The sequence below is a fragment of the Nicotiana attenuata genome, unplaced genomic scaffold (genome assembly GCF_001879085.1).
Source record: "Nicotiana attenuata strain UT unplaced genomic scaffold, NIATTr2, whole genome shotgun sequence".
NCBI lineage: Eukaryota > Viridiplantae > Streptophyta > Magnoliopsida > Solanales > Solanaceae > Nicotiana > Nicotiana attenuata.
The window spans coordinates 271,944-287,138 of NW_017670329.1; the positions used below are offsets into that span (position 1 = coordinate 271,944).

Sequence of the window (15,195 nt, forward strand, 5' to 3'; positions counted from 1 at the left end):
TCTTCATTCTTATTATTTTCAGGTACCTGGACCTCCTCTGAGGTCTTATCATTTGTTATGTCACAAGGCTCTTTTTGAGCAATTGCCTCCATATTATAATCTCCTAGATCATTTGCTCCTTTTCGCTTTCGACGATTTTTATCTTTGGAACCAATTGGTCTACCACGTTTCAAGCGTGTCTTAGACTCATTTGTATTTATAGATTGTCCAACCGGGACATCAATTCGAATAGGAGCATTAGCAGCTGGAATATGTGATTTAGTCACCCTTGGTAGGTTGGTGAATGCATCTGACAGTTGATTTGCAATATTTTGCAAATAAATTATCTTTTGAACCTCATGTTCACATTGCTTTGTTCGAGGATCTAAATGAGATAGTGATAATGCATTACAATCTATCTCCTTTTGCAATTGCTTATTTTCTCCCCCTAATATTGGGTATATTGATTCATCAAAATGGCAATCAGCAAATCTTGTTGTAAATAAATCTCCAGTCATAGGTTCTAAATATTTTATAATAGAAGGAGATTAATACCCAACATATATCCCCAATCTTCTTTGGGGTCCCATCTTTGTGCGTTGTGGTGGAGCAATTGAAACATATACTGCACATCCAAATATTCTAAGATGGGAAATATTTGGCTCCTGACCAAAAGCCAATTGTATTGGGGAGACTTTATGATAACTTGTAGGTCTGATCCGCACAAGAGCTGTTGCATGCAAAATAGCATGGCCCCATGCTGAAATAGGAAGTTTTGTTCTCATAAGCATTGGTCCAGCAATTAATTGGAGGCGTTTGATCAATGATTCTGCTAGACCATTTTGAGTATGAACATGAGCAACTAGATGCTCAATTGTTATCCCAGTTGATATGCAATAATCATTAAAGGCCTCGGACGTAAATTCACCAGCGTTATCAAGACGAAGTGTCTTAATTGCATAATCTGGAAATTGTGCTCTTAATCTGATTAATTGAGCTAGTAACTTCGCAAAGGCCAAATTGCGGGTTGATAACAAGCACACATGTGACCATCTTGTAGATGCATCTATCAAAACCATATAGTATCTGAATGGTCCACATGGAGGGTGTATGAGCCCACATATATCACCCTGTATACGTTCCAAAAATGCAGGAGATTCAACTCCAACTTTAATTACTGATGGTCTAATAATCAGTTTTCCTTGAGAACATGCAGCACAAGAGAATTCTTTAGCTTGAAAAATCTTCTGGTTCTTCAATGAATGACCATGTGATTTCTCAATTATTTTGCACATCATATTATAATCGGGATGGCCCAACCGGTCATGCCAAATAATAAAATTATTAGTAAACTTCTTGTTTACTATGGCATGTGATTCAACTACACTAATATTAGTGTAGTATAATCCGGAGGAAAATGCGGGAAGCTTTTCAAGCACATATTTCTTTTCCGCTTTTATTGTACCTATTAATTCCTAGGATGTATCTAGTGAGTTTTGGGTGTATCTTGTATAGTATAAATAGGACATTCTTTGCCTATGGAAGAACACACAAGAAACATACTTGAATAAGACTTCTACATTCTCCTCTTATACATCTTTTCTCTATTACTATATTGTTCTATTTTACTCTCATTTCTTAATACGTATTAAGAAATGAGCGCAAAATAGAACAATATAGTAATAGAGACATTATAAACATAGGGATGTATACCTGAATCAGAAAAGAAACTGACTACCTCTTTTAGGAAGAAGATAAAATTCGAATGAAGCAGATAACTTCAGTTGGTTAGAACCTCGTGCTGATAACGTATTAAGAAATGAGAGCAAAATAGAACAATATAGTAATAGAGACAAGATGTATAAGAGGAGAATGTAGAAGTTATCTTATTGAAGTATGTTTCTTGTGTGTTCTTCCATAGGCAAAGAATGTCCTATTTGTACTATACAAGATACACCCAAAACTCACTAGATACATCCTAGGAATTAATAGGTACATCTATCCAAGTAGTACATTGTATAGAATGTATGGATGGATTAAATGAACATCCATATACATTCACTTTATTTATAACAATTTGGACCTATATAAATTTATACTACTACTGAGGATTTTTTTTTTGGGGGGGAGGGGGCAGAAAAAAATTACAAATATCTAATAGTGAAAGGTCAATATTATACTGCAGCTCCCTGTGCTTTAACCATTTAGTTTCCAGAAAAATCAACGTTGTTATAAAAAGAAAGGAACAAAAAGATAGGAAAACTGGATTTAGAAAAGAAAAAGGAAAAAAGAATCATTAGTATGTGAAAAAGAAATATACCAAACTCTCGAGACTCGAGTAGGGGAAGTGTTCAACTCTTACGTTTTATAATTTTTCTTTGTCTAGGATTACACAAAGATAAAGTTTAAGACTTTAGTGTTTGATGCTTAAACCGGCGCAGTCACTCAATATGGTCAGTGCTTCACCATTAAAGTTTAATCATCACTCATATATATATATATATATATATAACTTTTAACTTTCATATATTTCGTGCTCGTTTTACACCCTTTTAGGGCTTCTGAACGAGATAGTTAATTAGGAAAGGTAAAATAATAAAAAATTGAAAGTTACTGTCAGTAATTGAAAGGGAAAAATTAAAAAGGATGAACGCTAAATTTAATATTGCCAGTAGATGTAAGCATGGTAATAGTTATGTAATTTACACGTCAACGTTGAGAAATGAAATATTACTGTATTCTCAGGGTTAGCTATCCCTACAATATAATATGTTAATTTATGTTGTATAAAGTATAAACATAGATTCTGAAATAGTAGCTAATACTTTATTGTCCTCATGAATCGTAAATGATGGCTCTTCCTAGCTAGAAAAGGAAAACAAAGCTATTATCTTGTCCGGATCAATCCTTTTTTTTCTTCCCTTTATATTTTGAATCTTTAACAAAAAAGACCGATTTCTTTCATTATGCTATTCGAAATTTGAAAAATAGTTCGCCATAACATGCAAAATAAAAATAAAAATGGCCCGAGCAGGGATTACATACTATAACGCGGATAGTTGAAGATGGAGAATGAGACGTTCTGTATCCTAATACGAAGAGGCTAGTAAGTAAGAAAGCTTGAGAGTGGTAATTCTCAAATTCTAACTTCTGTAAATGATATATGTTAAATAAAAATAATATACGTATATAAAAAAAGGGCAGCCCAGTCCGAGGAATGGCCAAACTGTTAAGATTAGAACCTTTGTAATTATTTAGCTAGGAGCCACATCGCTAGGATTGGTTGTGGCTACTTCTGCAATTAGTTAGTTAGGTTGTTAGTGCTAGATTTGTAAGTGGCTATTTCTGCAAGTAGTTAATTACATTGTTAGTTAGTGTCAGTGATTTGTATATATATAGAGGCACTATCATTTCCTAATTCAATTCAATGAGAATGTTTACTCTCATACCAGAGATTCTCGAACCTTCTTCTTCTTCTTCTTCTTTCTCACTCTGAGCTTCATGGCATGCAGCCATGGCAGTTGAATTTTGTCATGGTATCAGAGCAAGGCTTTATCTACTGAGGTAACTTGCGATCTCTTGTCTCGTTTTCTCTTCAATTCACAATTGAAGTTCTAGGTCTTTCTCGAAATCGTCAATCATTTTTTTTTGTGTGAAATCCTGTTCGAAATTGCATTTTCACTGTGACCTCGTTTGATTGCAACAAGTCATAGCATTTTTAAGTGTTCTCGAAGGTTTCTTTGTTGGGTTTTCATTTCCGTCTTCGATTTACGGTTTGATCAATCGAGATCTGTAGCTTAAGTAATGGCTGGAGATACTGTAAACAAAGACATTTTAGATACTTCAAGTCCCCTGTACATGCATCCGTCGGAGAGTGCAGACTATGTTAGTTCCTATAGCTTTTGATGGCACAGGATATAGATCATGGAAGAGAGGTGTACTTAGAGCCCTCTCAGTGAAGAATAAGGTTGGCTTCATAACAGGGAAGTGTCAGAAACCAGTAATTGGACATGCAACTTTTGATCAGTGGGAACGATGTGATGATATGGTGACTTCGTGGATTCTGAATTCTCTTTCAAAAGACCTAACGGACAATTTACAATATGTGAATGATGCACATGAGTTGTAGTAGGAACTAGAAGATAGGTATGATCAAACAAATGGTGCAAAACTCTATCAACTCCAGAAAGAAATCAATGATCTAAGTCAAGGAACTCTGGATATAACAGGCTATTACACTAAGATGAAGAAATTGTGGGAAGAGTTAAATGCATTGAATGCACATACACAGTGCAGCTGCCAATGCATCTGTGGTGCTAAAGCTAGTATACAGAAAGCTGAGCAAGATATAAGATTGATACGGTTTTTGATGGGGTTAAATGAGGTGTATACTGTTGTAAGAAGGAGTATACTGATGATGAATCCTCTTCCAAGCATTGCACAAGCCTTCTCTATTCTCATACAAGAAGAGAAGCAAAGAGAAGTTGGACCACACAACCAACAGTTGGTAATTGAGTTTGCATCATTGAATGCCAATGGCCCAGGAAATAACAGTTTAGAACCAATTATAATCAACGCATGAGTACTTCTTCTGGGAACAACAGCTATGGAAGAGGTTATATGGGAAATACACCTAGGCCGTTCTGTGATTTCTGCAAGAGACCAGGGCACACCAAGGACAAGTGTTACAAAATTCATGGTTATCCACAAAACATGAAGTACAACAACAATGGTAATAGGGGAAGAAAAATGGCAGCAAATGTGTTTGACACAACTGACAATGGAACAACTATGACGGATGAAGGGGGAAATCCTCAAGAGCAAGGTAGAACCATGCAGCAACTAACCAAGGAACAATATGGGCAACTGCCGAGCATATTTGAAAGCTTCAAGAGTGGAAATAATGAAGACAACTCAGGAAACATCAATATGACTGGTGGTGCTGTTAACTTTGCAGGTATGACTGATTATAGCACTTCTGTTGATCCTAGTAAACAGTCTTATGAAAGCTCTAAAGAGAATGTTGATTCCTGGATCCTTGACTCAGGATCCACTAACCATATGACTTATAACAAAGCCTCTTTGAGTAACATCAAAACTCTTGTTTATCCTTTCCTAGTCTCTTTGCCAAATGGACATAAAGTAAAAGTGACAATAGTTGGAGATGTCATTCTCAGTCCTCAATTTACCTTGTAAAGAGTCTTATATGTACCTAGTTTCAAGTTCAATCTGATCTTTGTACACTCACTGACAGTTCAACTTGATTGCATCATTATATTCACTAAGTTTTCATATATCCTTCTACAGGGCCTTTCACTGAGGAGGCCTCTGGAGATTGGTAAAGTCAGAGACAGCCTCTACCTTCACTATTCAAATTCAGGAAAGAACAATTCTTCTTCTATCATACCACACGCACACACAGATCTGCACCTAGTGCATCCATCTCAGGTAGTCATAGTACCAATAATGTACAATGTCAGCACCATCTTGTAATTCTGCACCTAGTGCATCCATTCCTTCTCATGTTTGTGACGATAGAAGTGTACAAGTTCCTTTGAATTCCAATAAAAGTTCTTATGACAAAATAGATTCCGTGTGCAGTGCATATAGACCCGGTGACAATCATGTCGATATCTTGTGGCATAACAGGCTAGGCCATGTACCTTTTATCAAGATGAAGGGTATCAATTCCATACCTATAGCCTTTGCAAACTAACAACCTTTTCTGTGTTCTATTTGTCCTATGGCCAGGCAGAATAGGTCTCCATTCCAAGAAAGAACCACTTCTACCACCAAAGTATTTGAACTCCTTCATGTAGATATGTGGGGCCCTTATCATGCACCAACTCATGACAGTCACAGATATTTCATCACCCTAGTTGATGACTATAGCATATGTACTTGGACTCATCTCTTGACTAGTAAAAGTAATGCCCTGCATGTCATAAATCCTTCTGTGCAATGGTCCAAAACCATTTCAATACCTCAATAAAGACCATCAGAACTGATAATGGTCTGGAGTTTGTGAACACTGAAACAACCATGTTTTTCCAAGCCAAAGGGATCTTGCACCAGAAAACTTGTCCTTATAGCCCTCAACAGAAGGGTATAGTCGAAAGAAAACATAAGTACCTCCTTGAAACCGCAAGGGCATTGTTGTACCAGTCCAAACTGCCTATAAGATACTGGGGAGAGTGCATCCTAACTTCTACCTATCTGATCAACAGATTGCCATCCTCATCCCTTAAAGAGAAATGTCCTTTTGAGGTTCTATACAAGAAGAAACCAAACTATTCACACCTTAGGAGTTTTGGACGTTTATGCTTTCCTACAAACCTAAAACCTCACAAAGATAAATTTGAACCAAGATCAACTCCATATATTTTCATAGGATACCCTTTTGGATCAAAGGGATACAAGGTTCTTAGCTTAGCCACAAAGAAAATTCATGTATCTAGAGATGTGACTTTTCATGAAACAATCTTCCTATTTGCATTGCATGGAAACCACACTGATTTAGCATCTAAATATGAAAATTTATATTTTCCCTCTCCTCACATAGGTCCAAGTATGAGTCATTTTGATATTGTTAGTCCTAGTGTCACTAGTAACAGCGAGAATCCACAGCAACAGCTAATGTCACATGAACTTTCATTTGGCAATGATACTAATCCTATCACTCATGAATCTGGTTCACCAGGATACCAAAGTTCTCCCACTTCAAATGGAACCTCCAAAACATCACCTGAGCCTAGTTTTCACCCACAGGATCAACTACAATCCCTCTCGGATAATTCACCAAACTCAACATATTCTGAGCAGACTACAATCCTAACTCACAATAGACCCCAAAGAAAATGGAAACCTCCAAGTTATTTGAAAGATTACATTTGCAATGTGCCCACTCTCAATACCAGTGCTGGAGAACAGGTTACAGAAATTGATCATAGCTCACCCTCACAATCCTTTTCCTTTCATACACATGTACCTTATTTGCAACCTATATCCTTGAATGCTCTAAGTGGCAGCAGTCAGCATTTGATTGAAAAGCTTTCTATTGACTGTGAACCTGAATCATATGAAGAAGCAGCAGCTATACCTGCTTGGCAACAGGCCATGAACCAAGTTTGATGCAATCTATTCTAATACCTGTAGGAAAGAAAGCAATAGGCTGTAAATGGGTATATAAAATCAAACATAAGGCAGATGGAAGTGTTGAAAGCTCGACTAGTTGTCAAGGGTTACACTCAACAAGCAGGAATTGACTACACTAAGACCTTCTCTCCAGTAGTGAAGATGACCACTGTGAGAGCATTAGTTAGTATTGCAGTAAACACGAATTGGGAAGTTTTTCAACTTATGTGAACAACACTTTTCTGCATGGAGACCTAAATGAAGAAGTGTACATGCAAGTCCCACCAGGACTATTAGTAAAAAAACAAAACTTGGTGTGTAAGCTAAACAAATCTTTATATGATTTGAAACAAGCAAGTAAGCAGTAGTATGCTAAGTTGACAGAGACCTTATGCTATAAAGGAAATGTGCATTCTATGCTAGACTATTCTCTCTTCTATAAGAAGGAAGGGAAGTCAGTTATCTTTGTAGCAGTATATGTGGATGATGTTCTATTGAGAGGAACAAATTTGAAATAAATCAAGGCATTGAAGTCATACCTACACGAGACTTTCAAAATAAAGGATCTAGGAAGAAATACTATACAAGCATGATGGAGCAATAATCACACAAAGGAAGTTCACAACTGATCTGATAAAGGAGTTTGAGTGCTCACACTGCACTCCCATGGCCTCTCCACTTGATCCTTCAACAAAGTTGAAAGCCACTGAAGGTAACTTACTCACAGACCCCACTCAATACAGAAAGCTAGTGGGAAAACTGAACTTCCTCACCAACACACGACTTGATATTGCCTACAGTGTCCAACATCTCAGCCAGTACATGCAAAGTCATCGAGATTCTCATCTCAAAGCTGCCATGCATGTACTCAGATGTTTGAAAGGTGATCCTGGTATGGGGATTTTTCTATCGAACAGTGGAGATTACAGACTAAGATTTTGTTGTGACTCAGATTAGACAGCTTGCCCTGAGACTAGAAAATCAGTTAGCGGTTATATTATATTACTTGGAGACAATCCAATTAGTTGGAAATCAAAGAAACAGTCCACTGTGTCACTAAGCTCTGAAGAGGCAGAGTACAGGTCTGCAAGAAAGGTAGTTGCAGAGCTTGTTTGGTTATCTAAACTTTTGGAGGAACTAACTATACACTTGAGTCTTCCCATTCCAGTATACTGTGATAATCAAGCAGTTCCTGCACATCGCCAGAAACTCAGTGTTTCATGAATGAACAAAACACATAGAGGTCGATTGCTATTTTGTAAGGGATAAGGTCATGGAAGGATCAATCTCTCTACAATATGTCCATACAGACAACCAGCTTGCAGATATACGCACCAAATCCCTAACAAGCATCAAACATTCGTCACTTCACAAGTTGGAAATGAGTACCTCCCTTCCAACTTGAGGGGAGGTGTTAAGATTAGAACCTTTGTTATTATTTAACTAGGAGCATATCGCTAGGATTGGCTGTGGCTACTTCTGCAATTAGTTAGTTAGGATGTTAGTGCTAGATTTGTAAGTGGCAATTTGTGCAAGTAGTTAGTTACATTGTTAGTTAGTGTCAGTGATTTGTATATGTATAGGGGCACTATCATTTCCTAATTCAATTCAATGAAAATGTTTACTCTCATTCCAGTGATTCTCGAACCTCCTTCTTCTTCTTCTTCTTCTTTCTCCCTCTGGTACCCTGCATTTCTACAAGAGGCTGTTTCCACGTCTTGAACCCGTGACCTCCTGGTCACATGGCAGTAACTTTACCAGTTACGCCAAGGCTCCCCTTCTATTTACGTATATATAATTATATTAAAATATTAAATATTTTGATTTTTTCAATTTCTATTTTTCTAAATCCCAAATCAAGAAACTCAAGTTTTTATTTCTCAATCTGGCCATACCAAAAAACTAATCAAAATTAAAATCGGTTTGGTTCTGTTTGAATTTTCGATTTAATCAAAATAATGCACACTCATAGCGGATACGATTATTGCTCGAAGTTTATTAGCTAAATTTCGATATATAATGTTATACACATAGAGAGTTTTGAGAGAAATTAGCTCCTCCTTTTTATAATTTGTATCTTGCAGTTGAATCTCTTTAGTCAAAAAAATTTATTGTACAAATAGGGTAAAAATTACATGTATCCTTCTTCAAAAGAACTTCAAATAGTTATTGGGATTCTTGGCTCCACCATTAATGTATCTAGCCCATCAGCATTTTCCTAATTCTTTTTCTGTTTTTTGATCAATAAGAACCAACCACTTTTTCGTGGTTTTAATTTGAAAAAGAAAACAGTAAGCGCATTTTAGTTGGCTAGGCGCAACCTTAGCTATATTACGATAACGTGCAAATTAAAAGGCAGTTCATGGATTTAAAATTTCAAACGAAAAAGATGGAACATTAGCATAGACCAGAACTTGAGGTAAAAAACTAAAAAGGAAATATATTTCCGTAACGGTTCACGCAATTAAACTTAATTCGAGTGAGGATATGGTAGTTAGATACTTTCGATTTAGCGCGTTCGAATTGTGTGTGTTAAGTGGTTAAATCTTACGCATGTTTTACACGAATAGCACATATTTTTAATTATTTATGACGAGAAAATACTACAAGAAAGAGAAGAAAACTTCCAGGAAATTTCAGATCAGTAGTTTGGCTGGCTGGCACCTATATATCCTTTTGACTTGCACGTATCCATTCAATTATTTCATTGATATATAGCACATTCAACTCCATTCTATTGTTATGTATGGAGTCACCCTTACATTTTTCATTTGAAAATGTGAACTTTGAATTCCTTTTTATTTCTTTTAAGTTTTCCAATACTTAGAAAACTTTTTTTAATATTCCATCCGGTCCACTTTAAGTGATTTTTTGGTTTTTTCACACATATTAAAAAAAAAAATTATTCTTTTAGCATTAACTAACAATGTAATTGACCATATTAACCTTATTTTGTTTATTGAAAATACAACAAATACTCCTAGGCTCTTTACTCCAAGGTCAACTTTGAAAAAAAGAAGTTAATTCTTTCTTGATATTTGTATTATGTACCACAAAAAAAGTCAAAAAATCACTTAAAGTAGACCGGAGGGAGTACTAACTAACTCTATAAAGAGTACTTAAAAAACTATTACAGCCAAGCACACACCTTTTTTCTAAAAGAAACTACAAATAATTTCTGCAAAAGAATGTTCAAACGACCAAATCAACCTTCAGATTTTTTGTCTCTAAATTCCTTTTCTCTCTTAATCTTCACGCCGTTAACACAACGTAATATATTAATGTCCATGTTGTGCCTGATCCTGAAAATAATACTCATACCACAAAAGAAATCTTACAGCAACATCAACAGCTGTGAGCCTAAGACAATCCCGTAAAATTCTAAGACCTTAAACTGGATCTTTTTTTAATTAAAAGAAGGAATTATCTTTCTATATTATATTACAAGGCGATATATTTAAATACTAGAAAAGGTAAATTTCCCATTCAGAATTGGAAACGGGAAAGAGATTCCTTAAGCGCATTGATTGATATAATGTAAATTAATTTGGTGTTAATTGGTGCATGGATTCTTCACATGGCTATATTATTTTGCCTAAAAAAATTAGAGTCAATCATTCAATAATGATGCCATTCTTGCCTGCTGATAAGAACGAAAAGGTAATCATAACATTTACGTGGCCATAAGGGTGGGTGGTCGTAGAGTATAAAAGTGTTATCACAAGAATAATTGATGCAACAATACAATTTAATCCAATATTTATTAACATAGTTTCTGTTTTTTAAGGTTATGCACTTTTATAAATAAAAAAAATTAGTAATTTTAATTATAATAATATTTGTTAATATTTATCTTTTTTTAATTGTCTCACTTGATTAATACTTAACTAAAGTAGTGAAAAAAAAATAAAAAGAGTAATCAATAATATTTTTATTTTATTATAAAATAAAACAAATAAGTTTAAAATAATACTATAGTTTTAAATAGTCACTATTGATCCATAGTCCCTCCGGTCCACTTTAAGTGATTTTTTTGCTCTTTTCCACGTATTAGAAAATTTACCTTTTAGCATTAATTAACAGTGAAATTGACCATATTAATCTTAATTTGCTCATTGAAAACATAACAAAGTACTTCTAGACTCTTTATTGCAAGAGCAATTTTGAAAAGAAGAAGTTAATTTTTTCTTAATATTGAAAAAATTTAAATATTGTGGAGTACAAAAAAAATCAAAAAATCACTCAAAGTGTACCGGAGGAAGTATTGTTTGTCCGCGGCTCTTATGTTCTTAGGAAAACTCAAATTCAAGAAAGAAACAATTTCTTACTTATTGCAAATAATGATTTCAACTACAGTTTATGTCAAAGCAGAACTAATTGGACTGAGAGAGAGAGTTCAAACACGGAGCTTTAGGCTCACGTGAAATCGCTACTCGAATTGAACAATGCAATGAAAAGCGAGACAGAGAAAGTGGAATTCCAAAATCTCCCCACTATCTTTTTAATTATTCTTTTTGGACTCATCTATTTTTATTGAATTATGAGCAGCAGCTGATTAATATAATTATTATATCTAACCACAAGTACAAATACAATCATCTATTTTTATTGAATATGGGCAGTAGTTGGTTAATAAAATTATTTTATTCTTTCCATATCAAATCATTCTTTATTTTGTTTTATTTCAGTTTATAAAAAAAAAAATTCCCCCTCAATGCGTTCTTGGTCGAGCTCGTACAAGGCTTTCCTAGTGCATTTTACATCCCCTATGTGATTTGCAGGCTATTATATAGTGGGATATTTTTACAGTGTGCTCACCCGAATGGCAGAGGTAGAGACTGTAGCGAAGGCCGGTTTTCCTGGGGTTTCAAAAAAAATAAAAATAAAATGCGTATATATATTCATTGCGAACACGTTATGAACTCGTAAGAAAAGCCAAATCTGATTAAATTATTTATTTGCAATAATACAAACCATTTTAAAGTAGGACCCACACTTATGAGTCCTCCTATTACAAATTACGAGAACTTGGTAATCAAAGCCCCACAATTGCCATATGATATTTTGCTCATTGGGGATTTCAACAATTGTCCATTCTTTGTCAAAGCGTAACGCTAAGGCACCACACCACGCCCTTAGCTCTTCTCTCCCCCAATTTGTCTCTTCTAATTCTCACTTTTACTTCACTCTCTGTATTTTTCCTTCTCAGGAAAAGTATTTGGCGATGAATTAAAGGGTGTTTGGCGTTAGTAATGGGTTCGTGTGCTTCAGTGCATAAAGATCCAAAATCAGCGATGAAGTTCCGTCTTGTTTTTGCCTCTAAAAATGATAAGCTTGTGAGTCCATCGCCACTCAAAGATAAACCCCTTGAGATTGAGAATGGTGATATCAAACTCCCTGATCCTCAACTCAAACCTCAACGTTCACCGGTCGTGCCAGTAACCAGTTTTAGCGACTATGGTACGATCTTCTTGCTTTACCCTTTCGTTTTTGTCTCAATTGTTTTTTGGCTTTTTTTGGTGGTGTATGCGCGGTCTTCTTTGACGTTGATTCACTTTCTGTTAACCGGCTTTTTCTCGGGTTTCTGTTTGAAAAATGGGGATGTTGCTGCTTTTCCAGTTAAACTCAACATGTTTTTCAAGTTTAAGTTTTCTGCAAGTCTGATGTTATGCTAGTTTCTTAAGTTTGTTATATAATTGTTAGGCTGATATTTCTATGTTTGAGAAAAATATAGAGATGTTCTATTTGATCTGATTGACATGATGCTCATGATTATGTTTCAAATTATTCGCTAATGAAACCGAGATTTAACTGTTTTTATAAAAAACAGTTAAAGTTTGTGGCTTGAAAATTACAATTTTAATATGTTTTCCCCCTTTTCTTTTTGGTATTAGCTGTCCATTTTTTATTTTTTGCAATTAGGAAAGATTGACTAACGAGTTATTGTCTTGTGCAATGCCAAAGTTCTTTATTAATTGGGCCATCTGCAGCACATGTAGTCATGGCACCGCACTACTATTATTTTTATTTTGCTGGAGACAATCTCTCATAGAACAACTTAAAACCTCACCTAACTAATTTAAGGAAAACAAAAACATCCTGTAACTTAATATGAATAATTCAATTGCAGAATCATTCTCAATATTCTTTATACTTTATGAAGATGGGGTTGTCGTCAATTTTGAAAAAACAGGTACAGGAACAATGAGTTGCACGTCTGATTTCATCATTGTGCTAACCTCACTGTTGAGATTAACATGTCAAATTGTGTTTATTTCAGGGACTTTTTCTTGTTTAGTAGCTGAAGGATAGTCTAAAAATTAGTTGCATATTGCTAGTGGCCTTACATGTAATTCCCTTCTAGTCATGCGAGTTTATTATCTTAGTTGGGGTCCTATAGCTGACTGCTTTCAAGCATCCCAATGCATCGCCTTGTTTTTTCAATACTTGTCTGATACGATCACTCTCTACTGTAAATTAAGTTTTATTTTTTGTGTATCTATGCAAACAAACTTTTGTGCAGTTTTCAATACTTTTGAATAATGAATGATCAAGAGGACATAATATGTGCTTTCTTTCAGTTTTCTTCTTTTGTTTCTCTAGTATCCTCAAAAAGCTTTCAATATTTTTATCTGCCAGGGGTGTTTATAGATATATCGTGATCAAGTTATTGTGCATTGTCATTATAATTTGTAATCTTTATACATTAAATCTTATCTGATAGCCTGTGGCATTCCTTTGTTTTAGGTAGCAAAGAGGAGGCCTTCTATGATTCCCAGGCCTGGTTGGAGTCAGATTGCGACGACGACTTCTTTAGTGTGAAGGGAGGTAAGAGGAGCCTCCAATACCTGATGATTGTCCATATTCTCCCTTCCTCCATCTTTTTTTTTTGTGTTTCTATATTTATAAACTAGAAAATGCCCTATTTTACATTGCGTTGAAGTTAAATCACCATAATGACTGACAACTCAATTAGAGAAGATCCAATCTTGAAAATCTAGTACTATGAAGCTACATGAGTTTTTTGTTTAAGGAAAGTGCTCACCAAGTAAATAGTTATTGCGAAGATAGCAACATGCTTCTCAGCAAGAATTGGAATCTCAGCACCAAAGATAGGGATTGAAGTGTCCGGAACACTTGTTTTTGTTGCTTAGCAGCCACATTCTATTCACGCTTCTAATCTTATAGTCTCTCTCGACTTAAATGCAGATTTTACACCATCACTTGGAAACACTCCTTCACGTGGAAATACGCCTGTGCATCGAGGTGTTTTGGCTGGTAATAGAACCCCTTTTGTGGAAAGACCTCCTGCTCCTTTAGCGCAATCTTCTCCAAAACATAAGAGGAAGAATCTACTTGAGCTTTTCAAAGAAAGCTCAAGAAACCGGAATCCCAATGAACAATATGCTGAAGGCAACCTAAATGGACTTGCTGCTGATGTACAGCTACCGCCCAAATCCACATCTAGCACACCTTATGCGCCGGTGTCTAGTGGCAAGAGAACCCCCAATGGAGAGCTAATAACTGAGGCCAACTCACCGAGGTCAGCACAATGTTGTCTTCCCAGGCTGCGAAGTGGCAGCTTTAGGGAAAGGAGGAAGAGTATGAGTCCTCCCGCACATAGCGTCAGCTAATAACTACAATCTGGCTCTCATAAGTTCTCTATGTATGTATGTGCTCGTGCGTCAGGAATTCTGAACATTTTGACTTTTGAGATGTGCAATTTGGCCATCAGTGGTCAACCAAACTTGAAGTCCATGAGATCAGGCGTGCATTGACACAAACATATATTGCTACTATATGTAAGTACTGTATAAAGCTATAGAGAACAGCTTTGTCAATTAATTAACCTGGGCGTTGTCCTTATACGCATATGTTTTCCAGTCCTCTGTTATCTGATTGACATTTCTCATTTGCTGCTACTGGAGAAGGCAATTCTTGCTGCCATGGGACTGGAGGTGGGACGTAACCTGTTGAATTGTACCATTCCATTTGAAACTGCCTATTTGAACTATGTCATGTTTCTCCTTTTTGTGTGTGTTTTTTTTTTGTGTGTGTGTGTGTGTGGGAGGGGGTTATGAT

At 35.7% G+C, this 15,195-nt stretch overlaps 2 protein-coding genes across 2 annotated transcripts; both read left to right on the forward strand.

Annotated features, from left to right (window-relative positions):
• The first annotated feature begins 7,779 nt into the window (after positions 1-7,779).
• LOC109237938 (uncharacterized mitochondrial protein AtMg00810-like) lies at positions 7,780-8,337 on the forward strand. Its single transcript, XM_019404336.1, has 2 exons — positions 7,780-7,977; positions 8,071-8,337. The coding sequence occupies exons 1-2, from the start codon at positions 7,780-7,782 to the stop codon at positions 8,335-8,337; spliced, it is 465 nt and encodes a 154-aa protein (XP_019259881.1).
• Positions 8,338-12,137: 3,800 nt separating this feature from the next.
• Positions 12,138-15,144, forward strand: LOC109237951 (uncharacterized protein At3g27210-like). The gene is made up of 3 exons (XM_019404347.1): positions 12,138-12,573; positions 13,861-13,941; positions 14,323-15,144. Exons 1-3 carry the CDS (start codon positions 12,366-12,368, stop codon positions 14,745-14,747), a joined length of 714 nt encoding a protein of 237 aa, XP_019259892.1. The 5' UTR covers positions 12,138-12,365; the 3' UTR covers positions 14,748-15,144.
• Positions 15,145-15,195: the final 51 nt, after the last annotated feature.